The sequence below is a fragment of the Phodopus roborovskii genome, unplaced genomic scaffold, assembly GCF_943737965.1.
Source record: "Phodopus roborovskii unplaced genomic scaffold, PHOROB, whole genome shotgun sequence".
NCBI classification, from domain to species: Eukaryota; Metazoa; Chordata; class Mammalia; order Rodentia; family Cricetidae; genus Phodopus; species Phodopus roborovskii.
In genome coordinates, this window is record NW_026126571.1 from 30,222,725 (window position 1) to 30,244,609 (window position 21,885).

The 21,885-nt window shown below is 42.1% G+C and overlaps 2 protein-coding genes across 12 annotated transcripts in view; one reads left to right on the forward strand and one right to left on the reverse strand.

Moving 5' to 3' along the window:
* Window positions 1–2,211, forward strand: part of Kmt2c (lysine methyltransferase 2C) — a 216,371-nt gene extending 214,160 nt beyond the window's left edge. For all 10 annotated transcript variants that reach the window (XM_051203215.1, XM_051203205.1, XM_051203208.1 and 7 more), the window contains one exon: window positions 246–2,211. In XM_051203215.1, coding sequence (XP_051059172.1) covers window positions 246–338 — 93 coding nt within the window. In that variant the 3' untranslated portion in view covers window positions 339–2,211. The remainder of the gene's footprint in view (window positions 1–245) is intronic.
* A 4,589-nt stretch (window positions 2,212–6,800) lies between these two features.
* Galnt11 (polypeptide N-acetylgalactosaminyltransferase 11) overlaps window positions 6,801–21,885 on the reverse strand; it is a 30,132-nt gene continuing 15,047 nt past the window's right edge. For both annotated transcript variants that reach the window (XM_051203228.1, XM_051203227.1), the window contains exons 5-12: window positions 20,447–20,572; window positions 17,778–18,027; window positions 15,330–15,447; window positions 14,279–14,431; window positions 11,069–11,287; window positions 9,573–9,677; window positions 7,572–7,709; window positions 6,801–7,431 (exon numbers count right to left, since the gene is read on the reverse strand). In XM_051203228.1, the coding sequence (XP_051059185.1) occupies window positions 7,300–7,431; window positions 7,572–7,709; window positions 9,573–9,677; window positions 11,069–11,287; window positions 14,279–14,431; window positions 15,330–15,447; window positions 17,778–18,027; window positions 20,447–20,572 (1,241 nt within the window). In that variant the 3' untranslated portion in view covers window positions 6,801–7,299. The remainder of the gene's footprint in view (window positions 7,432–7,571; window positions 7,710–9,572; window positions 9,678–11,068; window positions 11,288–14,278; window positions 14,432–15,329; window positions 15,448–17,777; window positions 18,028–20,446; window positions 20,573–21,885) is intronic.

Genomic DNA, 21,885 nt, shown 5'->3' on the forward strand with positions numbered 1-21,885 from the left:
ATAGTACAAGACATAGAAACTCAGCATATCTAGCTCACCTTCCTGAAAATCTACTTCCTATTAGTGTTTAGCTGCACTTCCTTTTGTGGTCCCCAACCTACCCCACTTTCCCAAAAGGTCCCATGGTACCTCAACAAACCCAGGCTTGCCTTGGCTTGTGTGTATTTCGTTTGCTGATTGTGAGATACAAGGGAGATGGAAGTGGGGCACTACCCTGTCTCATACTGTGTCTTTGCCATGGGCAGCTCTGCTATGATTATAAGTTTGACTTTGAAGATGATCAGCACAAGATTCCATGTCACTGTGGAGCAGTGAATTGCCGGAAGTGGATGAACTAATGCATTCCTTGCTATCTCGGCGGGCGGCTCGTCCCTAGGAAGAGGCGACTCAACACTTCATTGGATTTTACAGACAGAAAGATATTTTTGTTTTCTGACTTTTTGAAAAACAGCTTCTGGAAGCTCTGGTTCCTCGGCCTTTGTCTGAAGGAAGCGCAGCAGAGAGGGAGCCAGTCAAGGCTGCCTTGCTGTGCACTGAGGTCAGCAGAGTCACAGACTGGTCCAGCACTTTTGTTTTCTTTTTCTTTCCTTTCCCTCATTTTGTTTCCTTGTGGGTGGGTTTTGTTTTGTTTTTGTTTTGTTAGTTTCATTAAGGAGAAACTTTTACTGGGGCAAAGAGCCGGCGGCTGCCCTGCCCCAGGGTGGGGCCTTCCTATGAATGTAAGACTGAAATCACCAGCGAAGGGGGCTGTCCAGAGTGCTGGCCATGCCTTACTGACAGGGGCAGGCCCTGAGTTTAATAAGTGGACACCACTGATCAAGGAATGTACTGAGATGACTTCCTTAGGGATAGAGCTAAGGGATAATAACTTGCACTAAATACATTTGAATACTTGATTCCATGAGTCAGTTTATTGTAGTTTTTGATTTCTGTAAAATAAGAGAAACTTTTTGTATTTATTATTGAATAAGTGAATGAAGCTATTTTTAAATAAAAGTTAGAAGAAAGCCAAGCTGCTGCTGTTACCTGCAGAACTAACAAACCCTGTTACTTTGTACAAATATGTAAATATTTTGAGAAAAACAGTATAAAAATAGTTATTGACCAAATGCTACCAGGCGCTGCAGCAGCTCGGGTGCTTATAACCATGGTAGGGATGTTACAATATAATTTTGTGTTATTAAATATGCCATTATAATTATGTAATAACCAAAATTCTGCCCTGGTGTGTCTGGGCTTTTTGGAAACTGTCTATTAGTGCTTGTTTTCTACACCTAACTTCTGACAGAGCAGCGCTGTGCTACGACTACAAATTTTATAGCTGTTGGTGATTTAAACTAAAAAGTTTCATATTATATTGTTGCATCCCTACTTCTTCAGTCAGGTTTTTTTGTGCTTACAATTTGTGATAACTGTGAATAACGGCTTAAACACACACCCAAATGGAGGCTGAATTTTTTTCTTCAGCAAAAGTAGTTTTGATCAGAACATTGTTTCCGACCACACAGAATTATGTAAACATAATAGAGTCATGTAGCAGGGACCTAACCCAACTCCTTAGCCTTCTATTTAACATAAAAATTTGAAAAAAGAAAAAAAAAAGTGAGAAAGAGTGAGAGATGTGATTATACTCCCAGCTGCAGGACTCCGGCAATAGGGTTTTTCGAAGATGTAATTTTAAAATGTGTTTGTATGAACTGTTTGTTTACATTTCTTTAATAAAAAAGAACACACTGTTTTGTGTTTGCTTGTAGAAACTTAATCAGCATTTGAACCAGGTTAGCTTTTTATTTTGTACTTAAAATTCTGGTACTGACACTTCACAGGCTAAGTATAAAATGAAGTTTTTGTGTGCACAATTCGAGTGGTCTGTGAGCTGTGGATACATTCAGTGACACAGCTCTCAGCTTGTAATGTATATGGCATGATGTATTTTTATCTTACAGAATAAATCAATTGTATATATTTTTCTCTTGATAAATAGCTGTATGAAATTTGTTTCTTGAATATTTTTCTTCTCTTGTACAATATTCTGACATCCTACCAGTATTTGTCCTACCGGGTTTTCGTTGTTTTCTGTTCTGTATAATAGTATCTAATGTTGGCAAAATTGAATTTTTTGAAGTATACAGAGTGTTATGGGTTTTGGAATTTGTGGACACAGATTTAGAAGATCACCATTTACAAATAAAATATTTTACATCTATAGAATCTGCCTTGTGCTCTGTGTGGGCTGTGGTCATGTTTGGAGTTTGGTTCTGCTTGGTGTCCAAATTACTAGTCTGGATGTTCAGATGGCAATTCAGCTGTGGGCTCCCCTCTCTTGGTCAAAGAAGGAAGAGAACTTGTGTTAGTTGCTCAACATGGTGGGATTAAAGATCACTCTTCGAGCTTATTTGCTTCTTTAAAGCCCATTTTTGTTTATTTGTCTGAGATGAAGTCTCACTGTGTTGCCCAAAACTCAAGCAGCCTTCTCACCCTCCCCTCCTCAAGTCTCTTGAGAACTCAGGACTATAGCTGTGTGCTGCAGCTAGGCCACCTAGACAGGGTTCCTTTCCTCAAGTGACTTTTCAGTTTTACAGAATGAATGAACTTTATATTTAACTTAATGTAGCTGCTAAGAGGAGATATGATGGTATATAACTTGAATCCCAAGTGAAGCAGAGAATTGTGAGTTTAAGGTCAACCTAGGCCAAATATATGTAAACAAGACCATCTCTCAGGAATGAAGACGCTACTAAGCATCAAAATTCCTTTCCTAATCTGATGGGTTCAGAACTCCTACTTGATGCCATCTCTCCTCTCTGCCTCCAAACACATTTGACTATCAGGATTCTGAGGGAATGAATGCCTTTGTGTTTATTAGAGTGATGTTGGCTCCTCACGACCTCATCAATGCCAGGAAGGGGAAGAAAGACAATCTTCACCATCAGATCAGTCACCTAAATACTGTACCAGGGGCAGCATCCCAGGTAAAGGATGTGTGTTGAAGACTGCAGTAGACAGTACAGTGCCAGCATCTGGCCAGTGGGCAGCATTGTGATGTCCTCCATGGCCACTTGGGTCCCAACTTTGAAACCTCACAGTGAGTCCTAGGCTTGAAAACAGGTACAATATCAAGACCTCAGCTCCATGTTGGCCCAGGTACCTGTAATTCTTTGACTACACACTTGGCACCATGTACTTTGAGACATAGTGGGCCCAGCATCACAGAGATGTCTCTATGACATAAACAGTTTAGTTTCAATTTGCACTTAGATTTCTTATACTAAGAAGGTGTTGACCAATGTTCCTTTAAACTTGTCTCTAACCCTTGTTTATGGATCACCCTACTTTCCTGGGATAGCCTCCCCCCACCAATCTGACAAACTAAAAGTATTTTGCTGCATATCAAGGAAGCCAGACACAGTGAAGTGGTTCCCTCACCAGGTGAGCAGACTGACATTGCTTCTTTATGCTCCAGACACCCTAGCCAGCGGCCTGTCTAGCTGGGGAAGCCTAGCATCATACTGAAAAAGTGTTATCTGTTACTGCTAAAGGTCCTTGAGATTTCCCTAATGAAATGGAACCTGACTTCTCAGCACCTCATCTTAATTATATTGTCAGCCCTGTCTGCTGTCAAATCTCGATTGTTAACCTTGTATGTGGTTTGCAAAGGTCTTTCCATGTTGGTTGTACACGTGTCTGCATCTCCTTGTGCAGGCTGTTGGCTTGGGTTTTAGAGTTTTGAAAGCTGCTTTATAGAGAATTCTTCCAACTCAGTTTCATTCTAGCCATGAAAATAAAGTACCCTGTTTCCTTTTCCTCAGTTTACCCTTTACCTACTCCACAGTCTCAAATTCCTCTTGGGATATGCTTTCTTCAAAGCCACTCTATCAACCTATTCCTATGCTCTGGGATGAATTCTGGGTCACATGAGGGCTTGTCGCTCAGGAATGCTGTCTTTCTGTCCCCATGACCCAGTCTGAAGAGAGCTGCTACCTGCTGTGGTTTGTCTCCATGTGTAGGAGGCCCTGGCCTGGGCTGGTGTTACTTGGAAGGTAGTGGTGCCATTAGGAGACTGTGCGAGCACAATCTCTTACATTCCAGCCATAAGAGGAATTGGTCTGCCACAGTGTGTTTCCTTACCACAGGTGAAGAATTTAACTTGTTCTCAAATCATTTCCTTTTATTAGCCATTTCTTGTCACGTTCTTATTTACTAGTTGCTCTGGTTCTTGTGGGTATTGATGGGAAGACCTAAGGCATACTCTGCATTTCCACATATCCACCCCTAGGGGAGGTTCCGTCACCTGATCCCATAGCCCATTACCCCCAAATAAATTATTATTTGGCTGATTGCTCAGGCTTCTTATTGGCTCTCTCTTAATCATTAACCCATGTCTATTAATCTAAGTATTTCTTCATGGACTTATCTTACCAGAGAATGCTCGGTCTGTCCTATCTACATGGCATCTCTCTCTAATGGCCTCTTTCTCCATCCTCTCCCCAGCATTCTCTTTATCTGGTAGCCCTACCTATTCTTCCTGCCTGGCTACTGACCTATCAGTGTTTTATTCATCAGCCAATAATTGAAACATATATACAGAAGGACATTCCCCCATCTGGTGGGATGGGGTCTGTTTTATGTTGTGAAATGGCACGTGTTGTGGTTGGATTGCATTTCATCAGTGAATGTGTATACACACCTCTGCCACCTTAATGTGTTCACACAGTCCTTTGGTGCATTGTAAAAAGTGATACATGGAATACAAGTCTCAAGGTTTTCTCATTCTGTCTTGAAGGGAGTGGTTAAATCTGATTAAGCATCATTGTTTTGCTATTTTAAGGTTGACATGTTGTTTGACAAATCTTTGCCTACTCTGAAGTCATGAAGATATTTTCCTCCAAAAGCTTTATTTTTCATCTTATGTTCAGATCTGTTATCTGTCCTGAAATAAATTTGTATTCAGTCAAGGATGGAGAGAATTAAGGTTCAGGTTTGTTCTGATACAACCAGTTCTTCCAGTAAAATGTGCAGATTCGGAGTTAGCAAAGTGCTTGGCATGCAGGCATGACTCACATCAAAGCCAAGTGAGTGCAGAGGCCTATGTGGATCCTGTGTGTGGAAGGTGGAATGGGAATCCCTGGACCACGTGCAGACTTGGTTTCCTCGAGGCATTGATTGGCTCCTTGCTAAAAGTCACTTTGGCCACACTGACCTGTTTTTTCTTAGTTGGCTCCTTGCCCTTAAGTCAGTAGCATAGTGTTTTTGAATTGGCACAAATCCTCCAGAATTATTTTTCAACTAATTTTGACACCTAAAGAGGCCAGCTGGAATTTTGAAGAATAGCTTTGTATTCCTACAACAAACTCTGGAAACTAACTTCCCACAGCTTCTGGGTAGCCCTCTGCCTTACATTAGCCTTAGTCTGCTCTGGTCCCTTTTTGTGGCTTAGGTAAAATTAAATACCTAAAATTAGGCAGGTTACATCAAAGAAACCTGGACTAAGAGTCAGGGTACTATCAGATGTTGAGGAACCTGTCACTTCTCAGGGGATCTGAATTCTCCCAAGGATCTCATGAACCTCTTTGGTAGACAGATATAACTGTTTTTCCTGGCTGAGAGGCTTGGAGACAGGCAGTGTTCATTGAGTTCTCTTGCTGTCTTCATTGTCTGGGCATTGTCTCCAGTTTTTGTTGAGCTTTTATCATATCCTATTAAACTCTGTTCTTGCCCCTTTTTTTCCAATTTGGGCATAAATAAAAGCTGCTGGGGATGTCTGAGTACAGCCTAGTATGTGAACAGTTTGAGTTGCTTGGCTGAATAGCAAGGACTTGTTTGGTTATGTAAGACTGGCCTGCCTCTCCAGTGATGTGCTCTCTGCTATGCCCCCAACAAATGAGTTTCCCTTTACTCAGCAACATCTGTGGGCCACCATATTATCTGAAGGTTTTATAGTTGGACTATGATCTACCTGAGATCATGAGTTCTGGTACTGAGTGGGGTGAGTGTTCCCAACCATATCAACTTAGTGATACTATGTATTGTCAAGATGTCAGAATCCTGTTTTCCTATGTGTCTATAAGGTTTTGAAAGGCATGCTGGAATGTCTTACTATAATTGTAGATAGATATAGTCTCGGCAACATGTATTTGGAAGTTGTTAGCTGTATAAGTGTTGGGGTTATTTTCTGTGGATGAACTGAACTTTTTTGTCATAGAGAACGAACTCTCTTCTATCCCCTAAATAGCGCTCCCTGATGAAATCTATTCTACCTCATGTTAACATAGCTACTATCAGATATGTGGATAGTTATAGTGAGCTTCTTGTGGGTAGCCTGCAATTGGTCTTGCATTCTTATCCAATCTAACCTCAAGTAACATGACATTTAACTTGGTCATTACTATTGCTGGGTTTAATTCCACCCACTGCCTTTTGCATCCTAGTCTTTGACGACTATAACAGGTAAAATACTTAGGATGCATATCACAGATGTTAAATGGGGTTTAAAATGGCTTTGTGCTCTATTTAACATCACTGAGCTTCTGTGATATGAGATTATACCTGAGAAATAGAAATTTGGGGCAGGGAGATTATCTTGTATTTTCATGCTTGAGTGTTTGCAAACTTTTATGAATTTTTCTGAGATACTTCTACTTAGCAGTTTTAGAAGAGAGTTTCATAGGCAAACTGTTGTACCCAAATTCACTCAGGTCGAGCTAAGGAACTGCCACTCATGAAGTATTTTCCATCCTATTCCCAGGTATCCAGACCACAGGCCAGCCCCATAGCAAATGAGAACATGGGAGAGGCACAAATCCTAGTTAAATGATCAAAAAAAGATCCTTTATTTAATGTAGACACCCTATTAAGTCATCAAAATAATTTATAATAGTTAAATGTCTCTTAAATATACATGATACCTTCTGAAGCTGAAAGTAATATGCATTCAACTAGTTCTTAAAATCTATTAGGAACATTAAACAAATGATAGTAGAAAAAAAAAATCTCCTATGAAGTCCTCTTTGATTAGACAGAAACCATTCCATCTCCAAGGGAGAATAAGAGAAACATAAATAAATAGAAATGTCTGCTTCCTGGGTTTATACTAATAGGCCCATCTCTTTAGAATTATTTTCTGTTTCCCCTGGAATAAACAAGATTCCCTTAGCAGCAGAAATAATGAAACTCCCAGTGTAGCACCTTCTACCAAGGTTCTTGCCTGATGGGGTCAGCTACATCCTTCATAAAGCACCTTCATTTGTGGCAGGTGTAAGAAAACCTGGTGAATTATGTTGTCTCCAGCTAGGTCCCACTTTAACCTTCTAGGTGCCACTGTTGGGAGGAGGAGCCATCACAGATAGCCATGCCAACAGAGCCCTTCTGATCCACCAGATCCACCACTCTCAAGCACTGTCCAACAGACACTTGGTACAGCCGATTGTTCTTCTGGGGGGGAAGGCAAGAAAAAAAAAAAAAGGACTTGATTTTACTTAAACATTCTTGCAGCATTCAGGAAAGATTTTTGTAAAAGCATTAGGACTAGTTCAAGCTCCCATCCCTCCCATGTTAATGCACAAGCTCCTCACCCCAAAGGTCCACTGCTGAGATCCTCCTGACCCATGGCACTTCATGAGCCGGGGTGGGTCTGAAGAGCGAGTTTCTGACATGTCAAGGCAAAGGAGGTTATTTAAAATCAATTCATGCTCTTCATTATAAATCCAGATCTAAAAAGAAATTAAAGACAAGAAAGACAAAACAAAGAAAAGTGTTTACGTACTGGAATGAGGGCCTGCCTGGATAGCTTCACAGTAGGTTCTCTGTGGTCTACACAAGGAGACACACTGATCAGAGCACTGCCTCAACTATCTGAAACAGTGAACTCTGGGGCGTCTTTGAAGGGGATTGAGGTACACTGTCCTCCTCCTTTCATTCCTAGACAGGTAGTAAAGGGGATCCCATCATGATTGCCTCCTTTGCTGTGGCACAGAGCCCTCCAAAACAAAGTATTGTTGATGGGAGATGCCATTATGTATATATGTTTCTCATACTGGTTAATGAATAAAGCACTGCTGGCCAATAGGAAAGGAAGATAGGAGGGACTAGGAGACAAGGAGGAAAGAAGAAGGAGGGAGTCAGTATGGAGAGACCGGGGAGACCAGATGCCTGCCCCATTCCCCGGTAAGGAGACCACGTGGAAATACATAGAAATGGGTTAATGATTAAGACAGAGTTAGCTGATAAACAAGTAACTGGCCAACAGAATTGTATCTAATACAGAGTCTCGGTGTGTTAACTGGGCGGCGGCGGCGGGACAAGACCAGGCAGGAGGAGGAAAAACCATACTCCTTACATACTGTAAATCATTCTCTTAATTCACAGACCTATAAAGCTGATTAGTTACCACAGTCCTTGAATAAGCTTTCAGTCCTTCTGCAGAATTATCACACCCCAATTCCAGGTAGCAGCGTCTGCTGTGATATAGCAGATTTTACCTGAAGCAGGGTTTCCCTTGGATGTGCGTTTCTGGCCCAGGCCTCAAAAACGGTTGAGTACAGATGCAGTGAGACATTCTCCTGCAGGTGCCATCACAAAAGGAATTCCCACAGGTACTAGAAAGCCCTGCTTGAATCCTGTGCTGTTGTTTCAGATCCTGTGCTGGCCACATGAAACCAACGAGACTGAGGAACTGCACTGTTTATTATGCTTTAGTTATAAGTAGCTCTAGTATTAGCATAATCCTGTATGGCCACAACTCAGTAAACTTAAAACCATTTAACTAACTCAGGCCACTGAGGGACACGTTCGATGACCTAAGTTCCATTTCTGTCCCCATGTGGTCAGAGAAGAGAACTTAGTGCTACAACTTGGCCTCAGACCTCTGTCTGTGTACATTCTCAATGCTTTCCCAGGCAGTGGTGGCACATGACTTTAATACCAGCACTTGGGTGGGGGAGGACAGAGGCAGGTGGATCTCTGTAAGTTTGAGGCCAGCCTGGTCTACAGAGCCAGTTCTAGGACAACCTCCAAAGCTACAGAGAAACCCTGTCTCAAAAAACAAACAAAAAAATTCGAGAAATGTCCAACCATACATTCTATTTCTCAAAAGGGCTGTCCATTCCTGTGACAGCAATGCACCACTAACTAAAATGGAGTGATAATCAACACAGGCCAATCCTGACCACTGTGAGTTTAGATCAGTTAGGTTATGCTGACATATAAGTTAAGCCTGAAATTACAGTAACAAACTGAAATAAGTTATTTGCTTACATTTTTGTAATACTGAAAAGACAAACTAACTGAAATTAAGTGGATGCAATGAACCAAAATTATGTTGAGGTTAAAGGGCTGTAAAAATCAAGGAGGAAAATCTGACTTTGGTTCGTCTACTGAGAATGTAAAGTTTGAAAAAGAGCACTCCCCACACCACAGTAGAAAGCACAAAGGTCTAAACAGCTGACAAGCAATGGTCAGAGGCAGAAAAACAAGAAGACAGAAGTAGTTATTTTAAATGATCTCTAAGTCACAGTTGGCCTTTCCACTTGTGCTCCCCTCCCTAGAGTGGCTGTGCACCAGCAGGCATCACCCACCTGAGATGGGTCTCCGTAGTCACAGGCCTTAAGCAGCACCAGTCCTCCCTTCTGGCTGGAGCGGCCCTGGGCTACCAGGCATTTCTTGGTCTGCAGGTGGTAGAGCTACAAAAGAGAACAGTGTTCTTGAGGACTCCCATGTAGACATTTTGGTGCTTGGGGGATGTATGCCTGGAGTGAGAAATGCTGTTCCACAATCCCAAGTAAAGAACCCAGGAGCTAAGATAAAGACAGGAAATAAAGCCATGCATGGTGACTTAAGGCCTGTAATCCAAGCAAGCACTCATGGAGCTGAAGCAGGAGGATCATGAATTTTCAGCCAGCCTGGGCTACACAGCGAAACCCTGTTTAAACATTTTTTTCAGCTTTTGCTTTATTGTTTGTTTATGTACATTATGTATATGCTGACCTTCCAACAGTGACACAAAAAGTCAAGAATTCTACTGGAAGGGATTTCAACCATATGGGTACAAAATACCTCTTTTAAGAAAAACACCCAATAAACATCTTGGTAGTTGTTTGGACTTTTATAAAGTAAACCAGGAGAAAAGTACTAGGCTCAATTGTCCAGAAATACAAAAGTTGGGAGATGTGCTTTTGGAATTTAAGAGGGAAACCCGCAAGAACACCAGTTTTCTGGCTATGTATGGGGTATTTGCACAGGTGTGGTCAGGCACACCTGTGTGTGCATTCTTGTGCAAGCTTTCCCTCTTGTTCACTGAAGCACAGGGTCTCTCAAATAAACCCACAGAGCTCAATAGGCTTGCTCCAAGGCTACTGTCTCTGCCTTCCAACCTCTGGAATTACGGGTGGACCACAGCTAACCAGTATCTACATGGGTTCTGAGGCTCCAAACTCCAATCCTTGTGCTGAGTTATAGAGTGCTTTACCACTTAAGCTGTCTCCCCAGCCTCCAGAATGCCAGTTTTAGAAATTACTCAGAACAGTAGGCCCTAAGCCTTAAGTGTGATTGGAAGGGCCCACAGTGTGCCCTAATAAGCTCTGAGGACTGCCAGTGCTTTGGGTATGAAATCTCACTGCATGTCACACCAATTGCCACCTTTACTCTTTGTCTGAGTTGGTTCATAGATCTGAGACTGAACATGACAAGGGCTGTGTTTCCCTGCTCATCTCCCTTTGAGGGATTATTGCAGGTTTCACGCTGCCTGTCTCCAGCTTATACATAACCTACATAAGGTCCCAGTGCCTCCAAGGCAGCAAGTACAGGATCCTGACCTGGGTGGAAACAGCAAACACATTAAAATTTCTAACCTTTTCTACTTTTCTGCCTGTAGGGGGAAATCCCCAAAATAACATTATTTTGTCAACCCCCCTCCTCCCTTGGAACTGAGGACTGAACCCTGGGCCTTAAGCTTGCCTACTACTGAGCTAAATCCCCAACCCTGAGAATGCAATTAAATCTGCACTAAATCTAGTCATTTATCACAGTTCTACACTGCTCCCAGTGAAACACTCAGACAGGATTGCTGTCTTACCCGTCCACGCAGAAGGACTCTGGGGCGCTTGGGCCCTCTGTTGATGAAGATGGGCTGCTGAGGTTTGGCGTTTGGGCCAGGTACCTGCATCTCAGGGTAAATATTGTCCAAATACCATTTGAATGATTGACAGCCCAATTTCTTCCTCAATTCAACACGCTCACTGATATTTCCAAAGCTTTTGGTCTTCAAATCAGGTCTTAAGGAAAAATACTGCTCCTAAGTTTAAAAGAAAGAAAGAAAGGAAGGAAGGAAGGAAGGAAGGAAGGAAGGAAGGAAGAAAAGGAATTTGATGGAAGTACATTATACATTCTGTGAGGAACCAGTCCTGTATTTTCTTATGTTACAATATCCAGGGAACTTCTATGTTCATGTCACTAACCATAACATAAACTCAAACTCAAGATATATTCAACTTGACAGAAGACAAACTGGAGGAAAGAAACTCTTTAATCAGTGGATGTGGCGATGTGAAAGAAAACGGTCCCCAAACGGAGTGGCACCATCAGGAAGTGAGGCCTTGATGGCCGAGGTATGGCCTTGTTAGATGAAGTGCCTTGTGGAACTGGGCTTTGAGGTCTCATATGCTAAAGATACTTGCCCAGTGTCTCAACTGACTTCCTGCTGCCTGCATGCAGATGTAGAACTCTTATCTCAGCCCCTTCTCCAGCACCATGTCTGCCTGCATGCTGCCTTGTTTCCTGCTGCCATGATGATAATGAACTGAAGCTCAGAACTGTAATCAAGCTACCCAATTAAATGTTTTCTTGTATAAAAGTTGCCGTGGGCAAGCCAGGCAGTGGAGGACCATGCCTTTAGTTCCAGGACTTGGGAGGCAGAGGCAGTTAGATTTCAGTGAGCCAGGACTGCTACACAAAGAAACCCTGTCTTGAAAAAACAAAAGGAAAAAAAAGTTGCTATGGTCATGGTGTCTCTTCACAGCAACAGAACACTAAGACAACAGATGACATATGAGATGAGTGACTCAAACTCTGGCCTCTATTATGCTCAACATGAGCTGAAGATTGAGAATCCTTAACCGTGGATACCAACCATGTTAAAAATTAAAACTGAGCCAGGCATGGTTGCACACACTTTAATCTCAGCTTTAGAGAGGTAGAGGTAGGCAGAATCACTGAGTTCAAAACTGTCTTGACTATATAGCAGCTTCAGGCCAGCCAAGACTGCATGTTAAGACCCTATCTAAAACACAGTATCAAAAACAATAGTTTTAATTTTTTAATTCATTAGTATAACCTCTCCCCACTGCCCCACGACAGGATTTCACTGTGTAACAGCTCTGGCTGTCCTGAACTCATTTTGTAAACCAGGCTGGCCTCACTCACAGAGGGCCACCCTCTGCTTCCTGAGTGCTGGGATTAAAAACACACACTGCCACCACTGCTGTGGTCATCTGGAAACTCATTTTTTTTTTTATTATCTGGCTCATATGTACAAGTACCCTGATACTGTATGCTGTTTTCTTGAAAAACTTTCTATGATGGAGGGGGTATATGCCTTAGTGCATTTGTGGCAGTCAGAGGACAACTCCATGGGGTTGGTTTTCTTTCTACCTTTAGGTAGGGTTTTGAATCAAGCTGGTTGCCAGACTTGTACAGCAAGCATATTTACCCACTGAGCCATCTCACTGTTTTAAAACTACAACCTCATGAAAAAAAATATAGTTGAAATAGAACATGTATTTTTTAAAGCTATTACAAATAATTATAGTTATTCTTGTATTAAGTATTTAGTATTTGTAGTTTTTTGAGACAGTGCAAACATGTGGCCCAGAATGTCCTCAAATTTAACAGTCTTGCCTCAGCCTCCCCAGTGCTGGGACCACCACACAGCAGCATGCCTAGCTTATAACTCAGTAATTTTGACATTTTAATTATGATATAAAACAAGACATCATACCATTGAGATTCACATTTGGTTTTGTTTCCTCTTTGAATGGTCTTTTTATACATGTAAGACTTTTATGACATGTACTAATTTGAAAAACACTGGTCTTTGGCTGTACTGTTCTCCCGAATACTGACTGATACACTTCACTACATAATGGTGGGGGGGGGGTTGTTTTGTTTTTGAGACAGGGTCTCACTTTATATTTTATATCCCTGGCTGGCCTTGAAATACCAGCTGCCTCTGCTGGGATTAAAGGTATAGGCTATCAGGTCCTGCTGTTAAGGAATTGAATTTTATCATTTACAAGCCAGGGCTCATTTTGAAAAGACGCAGCCCAGTGTCTCATACAAGTGCTCCTGGAGAACAGTGTAGCTCAGCACTCAGCTCACACCACTGTACTCCACACAAAGGTTCACGTTCTGACAAGACTTCTGACTTGGGGACTGCTGTCTCTTCAATGGTGTTCCCACAGGAAAAGCAGCTGCTGCTTCCATGCGTTGAGGCCCTGTCTCTGCTCTGCTCCTAGCTCCCTCCTCCACACTTCACAGACTGAGACATGGACATTTACCTTACAGGGTTGCAGATTACTGTACATTCCCTTTGTCATCTTTTGTCACCAAAATAAGAGCTCAGGTACTCAACTAGGCATGTTACTGCATGCAAGCCTGTAACCCCAGAACATGGAGGCACAAGAATGGAATTCACGATAACCCATTTCAATGACAGTAGCAACTGCATACAAATAATCATGGCAGCTTTCCTAAGAGTTAACATGTAAACAGCCCAAATGCCCACCAGGTGACAACCAGATGGACAGAGTATCCCTGGGCAATGGGAAGTAGTGGAGTGCAGCCACAGAAGGGCACACATGTGTGAGAGGTCTAAAAAAGACAGATGAGTGGCTGTCTAGGGCTTGTGGGCAGGTGACACATGAAGGGTACAGTGTTTCTTTTTGATGTGTCAAAATGCTCTAAAATTGACATGCAAATTACACTTGGTAAAGAGGCTGCAAAGAAAACAATGCGGTACAAGGTAGGACAGAAAGGGAAAAGTGGCTGAGTGAGCAGTGAAGCGTGCTGGGTGGGGAAGTACAGCCAGGTCTGTGGGATCCCTAACCCTGACAGGCCCGGAAGGGTCAGCACACTAAAACGCGGCTGCTTCCAGTGCACACAGGTCACACTACAAGAGTCAGGTGAGAACCAAAGCTGAGTGAAGCCCAAAGAGGAATGACACAGCAGTGAAGGTCAACCAAGGAGAACAATGCATGAGCGGAATGAAAGGCCAGCCTCACGCACTCACCTTGTACTCATCTAACCAGACATGTGCCAGCCTCAGGGAGTTGTGCGTCATGGTATCTTGGCCTTCAGGAGATCCATATGGCCGCCTTTTTCGGAAAATATGTCCTACTCTTGAGCAAGGGATGATGAAGAGCTTCCCACCACACATCCAGATCTAGCCAGAAGCAAACAGGCATCAACTGTCAGTTCAGACTGTGAAGCAGACTGTGAATGGTGGCTATGCAACCTATAAGTGTCTCTTGTACAAGATATACTCAGAAGAAAGTAGAGACATTTAAAAATTAGGGCTTCCTGAAATTAAAAATACAAGTTCTGAAACAGTCATTTGCTTTCATGTGTCTGAATTGTGTTATCATTTGTTGTGTGAATGGACTTGCTCTTAAGGATTTAAGGACAAGGAATGCTTATTAGCTGGTCTTGTTTTTTCATGTACTTTCTTATATACACTTTATTTCCAAGAAAAGAACTTTTTTTTCTTACCTGTTTATGCAGTGTTCTTGCATAAGCAATGCACATGCATGAGAATGAACAGTGGGACCTGAGGTTAATACTGGGAGTCTTGGGGCTAGAAAGATGGCTTGAGATGGCTCAGTGGTGAAGAGAACTTAAACAAACAAACAAACAGGATGGCTGAGTAGATAGATAATTGCCAAAAAGTCTGACAACTTGGGCTCAATCCCCAAGAACTACATGATAGAAGAAGAGAACCAATTCCTATAAGTTGTCCTCTGTTCTCCATGTGTCATGTGTGATAGTGTATACACTTTTATTATTAATGGGATTCATTTCCTTTTGCTAAAAAGAAAAGAGTACAAAAGAAAACTAATTAATGATATCTTTCAACCTGAAAAAATTTTGAAGAAAAACTGCCTTTTAAAGCACTGTTTTGTTTGTGTTTTCAAAATTATGTCAGCTATGGGCTGACAGGTACTCTGCAGACAGGTCCAGATAGGTGGTAGATGGGGTTCACCTGCTCAGAAGGTTCACTTTGTCCCTAAACTGCTATTCCATTACAGACAATTTAATAACAACACACACGTAATCAGAATTACCCGAAATGAGATTTCCAGGTTTTCTCCTCCCCAGATATCCATGCCACTGTCATACTGTCCAAGATCATTGAAATATTGTCTATTCATTGCAAACAACCCTCCAGCCATTGTAGGTGACCTAGAAAAAGGACCACAGCCTGTGTTCATTCAAAGTCTCTGTGACTCTGGGACACAAGAGATTAGCTGTCATTAGACAAAAGGTAAACAAATACAAATGATAACAAATACAAAGGAAACCTATTCATCAAATCAGGAACAAGCTAGGCCACATACCTGAATTTCCTGGATTGCTGGTTCTATATTAAGTATCTGGCATAAGGTTATGTTCTTACTGTAATCAAGCTTGATAGAAATCCAACTCAAATGACTATAATTCCTTTTGATGGCCTAGTAGAGAGGCACTGGGACAAAAACTGACTCCAGGGCCTGCCACAGAGACAGTCTCAATTTTTGAGTTGGACAAACCTCAGCAGTGGCTCTCAAATGACTGATTGTGCCAACCGTGACATCCATAATGTTTAGAACACTTTTAGAAATCTAAATATTTAGAGTCTTCATACCTGGCATGTGAATGGGGTAAAAGGGCCACTACTGGCTTCTGGTTTGAGACCAGGGATTCTGTTAACTCCTAAAACACATGAGAGCCAAGCCCCCGCTTCAGCAGCTTGGCAACAATGGCCATTAGGGTGAAGGGTACAGCACCCTGTCCTGCAAAGAGAAAAGCTGCAGCACGGACTACCTAAAGGCTCCATCTCAGCTTCCAAGCATCTGACCTCTTGAACTGCAACTAAATGTTCATGGTGGGTTCTACTGGCCTAAACTGCCTACAGAAGATAGGCAGAGTAGTCAACAAGGACTCTAGAGTGCCTAACAAAAGAGCAGACACATAAATAACTGAAACACCAGGGAGGTAAATCACAGAAAAGAGAAACAGTCTACAACAAAAATAGATGTGCAAGTTTTAATTATGAAACTATCAAACAGACTTCAAAATAACTGTTCAACACACTCAAAGAAAGAAAAGGAAAAGGTTGGAAGCTTGGGAGAAGACTACATACTCTAAAAACCATTTACACATGGACTAAATGTGGCTCAGTTGGTAAGGGGGCTCATACAGCAGGCAGAAACTTCAATCACCAATCCTACAGTTACATGATATTAGCCCAGTCTGTCTTTAAAAAACAAAACAACAAAACCTACATGTCTGAAAAAACACTTTGGAATAAAAAAGTCCAAAGGAATCAAAATTAAGACAGCCAAGACTGTAGTTGCTGGGAAAGGGAAAATTAGTTTTCTGCAACACTGGGTATATCAACCACACCCAAAGCAGGCCCATGCACTGGAATAGTTGGTCAACATACAATGGACTCTTTGGGGAGGTATGTGTATTTTTGTGTGCACTTTGTTTTATTCTTGGATTTGTTTTTTAAGAAAGAATATGAAGTTGGGTGGGGGGGAGAGAGGGGGGAGGGAGGGAGAGGGGGGAGGGAGAGGGAGAGGGAGAGAGATATCTGGGAGGAGTTGGTGAGGGGAAAGAATATGACCCAAAATATATCGTACAAAAAACTAAAAAAACATTTTTTAAAAAGATGAATATGACTTCTTGTCTGCAATAGAGGTTCCTGAAGGCTGCATCAAGTTACCTCCAGGTCTTGTGTTAAAACTATAAAACACACTTTAACCCCAGCACTCGGGAAGCAGAGCCAGGTGGATCTCTGTGAGTTCAAGGCCAGCCTGGTCTACAAGAGCTAGTTCCATGATAGCTTCCAAAGCCACAGAGAACCCTATAAAAAACAAACAAAAACACAACAAAAAAACCACAAGGGCATTTACATAGTTAATTAAGACTTGGGTCTCATCCCAAAAATCCAATTGATATGCAAATATTCCAAAATACAACAAAAAAATAACTGAAATCTAAAACATTTTCCTCAAAGAGATACTCAGCCTGTATTGATGAACTGGAGATTAGTCTGAGACCACAGAGCCCGTGGGCACCCACACTACCCCAGGAAACAGTTATCTATTTGCTTCTCTCAGAAAGCTACACAACATTTATAGGCATTGACAATTTGTTACTATTAACTCTGGGCTGAGTTTATATAAAACTATACCACTTAAGCATCTTTACTGGGCCAGGCATGGTGGTGCATCCCTTTAATCCCAGTACATGTGAGGCAGAGGCAGGTGAATCTCTGAGTCTGAGGCCAGCCTGGTCTACAGAGTGAGTTCCAGGACAGCCAGAACTGTCTTAAAGACAAACAAATAAACAAACAAAAATGTTGTTTTTGAAATAGGGTCTCTCTTGTTAGTACCTGACTTCAAAAATTGTTTTTAGCATGTAAGTTAAGTCAAGACCTTCATTTGCCCCTTATAAATAATCACTTTTCCTTAATAGACTATTCTTTTTCAAGGCAATGCTAGTGGGATTCTGCCAACTTCTTTTACCTTATTGGTGCAGTAGCTCCATCAGCTCCTCCCAGCTCAGATGGAGGAACTAAATCCCACTTGAAGTGCAGCCCCCAGTTGAAACCTCCCCGAACCACTGGGGATGAGCTGTAGGCAAGTGTGTCGGCGCTGATGATGTCAATCACAGGGCACACCACAGTGTGCGGATCCTCAAGGATGATGGCCAACAAGGGCTGCAACCACATCACATTCACTTCACAGTGGCTGTCCAGGAACACCAGGACTTCTCCTGGAGAGGTGAAGGGAGAAGATAGGGGAGTGCTACCTCATACTTGGCCAAGGTGCAGCTAACCAGCAAGGATGGGAATGTCACGTACAGACCATGGATGGCCACCAATGCCACCCCCATCAAGAACTACTCTTTGCACTGCCAATTGGGTTAGGGAAAGATATCCTCTGGCCAAGAGTTTTCTCTGAAATGTACACTGTCATGGAGAGGCTACAAACTATGTGCACAACCCCAACAAGCTGTCAGGCAACTCAGGAGACTCCTCCTCTCCCAGTGACAGCCAGACCCAATGTGTTCTGGTGCAGTGGCATTGGCCAGTTGTAGAATCCACTTTTACTACAGTCATTTTACTCCTAAGTATCTAAGCTAGTACATTCATGCCTTAGAGGCCATAACTGCACTGCCACCAATGGCTCAGCATCACATGGTAACTGTCTTGAAAGAGGTGCAGGGCCTGCAGGGTGGAGTATTGACTGCTGTGCCAACCACGGTAAGACAGCAACCATACATATCATCTTTCTCCACTGCACTACCTCCAGCTCATTTCTTATTTCCTGCAGGGCTCTAAGGGTTCATTCAGCCTTATTAGCAAATATAAATGCTAAAACTTTATCCTGTTATCTTTGTGCCTCCTTGATAAATGTGAGCAAGGATGAAAGCTGTTGTTGTGATAACTCCAAATTTCTTTGAGAAACTCAGAGAGCATGATTATTCTCAATAGGCATCATAGTAGATTTTACATAACTTATTAAAACATAAATTCTTGACAAAAATACCTCTAAGTTTTCATTGATGACAGCAAATTAGTCACCTAGTTCCCTGTCTATCCACAAACTCAATATGGACATAAAACATCTAGCTATTACCTAATATAGAATAAACACTCCTCAGCACTGCTGGTGCTCAGCAGAAAATGAAGTCAGGGTTTCTTTAAGGAGAAACGTCTTCATAGCTTTTCTTCATTCTGAAAGTACTACTTTTTCAAATGAGAGCAAGTTAGTTGATCTCAAATTGACTTGAACCTGACAGATCCTATGCCATATCTGAACAAAGACAACCAGGTCATAAAATAACAGCAAACATTCACCACAATAGCACAATGCTTCAAATGTCATAATTTTCAATGCTCCAGAGTTTTCTCCAGGCTAAAGCTGTGGAGAGGCTGACCTCAGGGCACTGGCTCTGACTGGATGCAGAGGGGTTGCTCTCCTTTCCTGGTCACAGTAGGTTTTTAAAGAGAAAGATCACATATCCAAAGTGAAAGTCAACCAAGCCCAGCAAATGCAATGGGCCAGGGCTCCAGGGGAGAGTGGTGGTGCCCAGTGCTTATCACCACAGACCTGGGGGGGAGGGGGAATCTGAAGGAGAGCAATCCACAGCAGAGAATAGGTGACCTCACTATGAGGGAAAGGCTCAAGTCAGGACTTACCAAACTGCCTTTATGACTTCTGATATGCCCATGAACTACTTTAAGTATATTCATTTGTCCATATTTTTAAAAAAATTAAGTTACTCAAGATCAAATTAAATCCTGACGATGACTCTAACGATGTGTACCACACACACACACACACACACACACACACACACACACACACACACACACACACACACCCCTAGTTTACGAGACAGGGTTTCTCTGTATAGCTTTGGAGCATGTCCTTGAACATGCTCTGCAGACTAAGCTGGCCTCGAACTCAGAGAGATCTACCTGTCTCTGCCTCTTGAGTGCTGAGATTAAAGATGTGAGCCACCAGCACCCGGCTTCATATTTCTATATTTTTAAATATAGATTTTTTTTTTAAAGTTCAGTTATTAGCTAGGATTTTTCCACTTATGTAAGCAGCAAGATAAGAAACTTATGTTAGAGGCCAATAATTAACCAAAAGATCACTAGAAAAACAGGCCAGTGAGGGCTCTAGCAGCAATTTTTTTACCCTGTGCTTTAGGGCAGCAGGTCAGAGTTATATAATCTTTCCAAACAGAACAAGCTTTGTTACTCCTCTGGGCAACAACCAATGAGAACATGGTGTAACAGACTGAATAAGAATGGCCCCTGTAGGCTCATATTCAAGTGTCTGGTCCCCACTGGATGGAATTGTTTAGGGTTAGGAGTTGTAGCCTTGCTGGAGGAAGTGTGTCGCTGGAGGTGCACTATGAGGTTTCAGAAACCCATGCCAGGCCCAATTAGCTCTGTCTCTGACTCTTGCTTGCGGATCAGATGTAAGCTTTCAGCTACTGCTCCAGTGCCATATGGTCATGGATTAACTCTCTGAAACCATATGCCCTAAATTAAATGCTTTCTTTTATAAACTGCCTTGCTCATAGTGACTCTTCACAGCAACAGAACAGTAAGATGTACAGCTTTTTGTGAACCCCTATAGGTGTCCAACACCACAGAGCCACAACAAAGATATACCTTTAGCGTGGGCTGCTCCAATCATTCTTCCTCGGATCAATCCCTCACGTTGCCTATTTCTTATGACCTTGACTTTTGCAGGCAGGTATCTTTGGATGTACTCATCTAGTTCTCCTTTTAAATCATCTGAAAATAACAGTTCCATAATTACTCACACCATATGAGACATACAATAAGGCATCTACAAATGATCAAAGAAATGTTTTAGACTCTGCCTCACTTTAAAACATCCTAGCATCCTCTGTAGGAGTAAGAGGAAACCTAGAGTGAAAGCTGGAACCTAGCCAAGAGGGATATTGCCTCAGATGTGTATTTCCACAGACAATGTCTGAAATGAAGCCAAACATGAAATCTTGTGCCTACAACTTCAGTGCCTACTTTGGCTTGGTAGTAAATTTGAGGCAGCCTAGACTTAAAAAAAAAAAAAAAAAAAAAAAAGCCAGGTGTGCTGTTGCTCATCTTTACCCCTGGCACTTGGATGGCAGAGGCAGGCAGGCTTCTGTGAGTTTAAGGCCAGCCTGGTTCTACATAGGAGGAGTTCTAGGACAGCCAGAACTACATAAAGAGACCCTATTTCAAAAAACAAACCAAAAAAAGGTGGGGGGGGGGGATAAATTTTGATATGTATGAACCTTTCCAGAATTTCTCTCATAGTTTCTCTATTTGCCCAAGTTTGAGCATTAAGGTCTCATGGGTGTTGTGTTCATCAGTCCATAAGTATACTTGTATACAGCTATGTTAAAGCTTTACAGGGTCTAATGTTGAGTGTATGGAAAATGTCTCCATCCAGGTCTGCAGTGCTGTGCTGAAGGGTAAAGGCTGGGAGCCAGGCAGACTAAGAAGAACCTCCACGCTACTACTCAAAAACTGTCCTGAGCAAAGGCCACTTACTCTTCTATCTCCACCTCTATAAAAGGGATCCCCACTATCTTGAAAGCAGCTGAGAGCTGAACGGGAGTTAATAGTAGAAAGCTTTTTGTGAAAATCTACAGTTAAAGAAAGGTATATAAAATACGTAATGATTCTAAGAAAACTGGGATTCAGATAACATCTAAGAGCTATATGAATGCAGTCTACTCTGGAAACAACTGGTGTAGCTTACTCTATAAGCATGGTGTATGGCACTGTGCCAAGAGAAAAGTGCAAATCTCAAAAGGGATATTGCATATCCGTCTATATATCACTTTTTAAATGACAAAATCAGAGGTTACCAGATGCCAGGAAAGGGTACTATGGCCACAAAAACAGAGTGTAACTCTAAAGGGAGCACCAGGGACTGCTAGGTGATACAGTATGCTTCTCCAGACTGCACTGGAGCTAACAACAATCTTCACGCAGGATAAACTGACACTTCTCCATTGTGGGATTCCATTGTCTTCACTGTACTGTAAGTGTAAAAGAACCAACATGGGAAAATGGTTGAAGAGCAAACTGGTCTT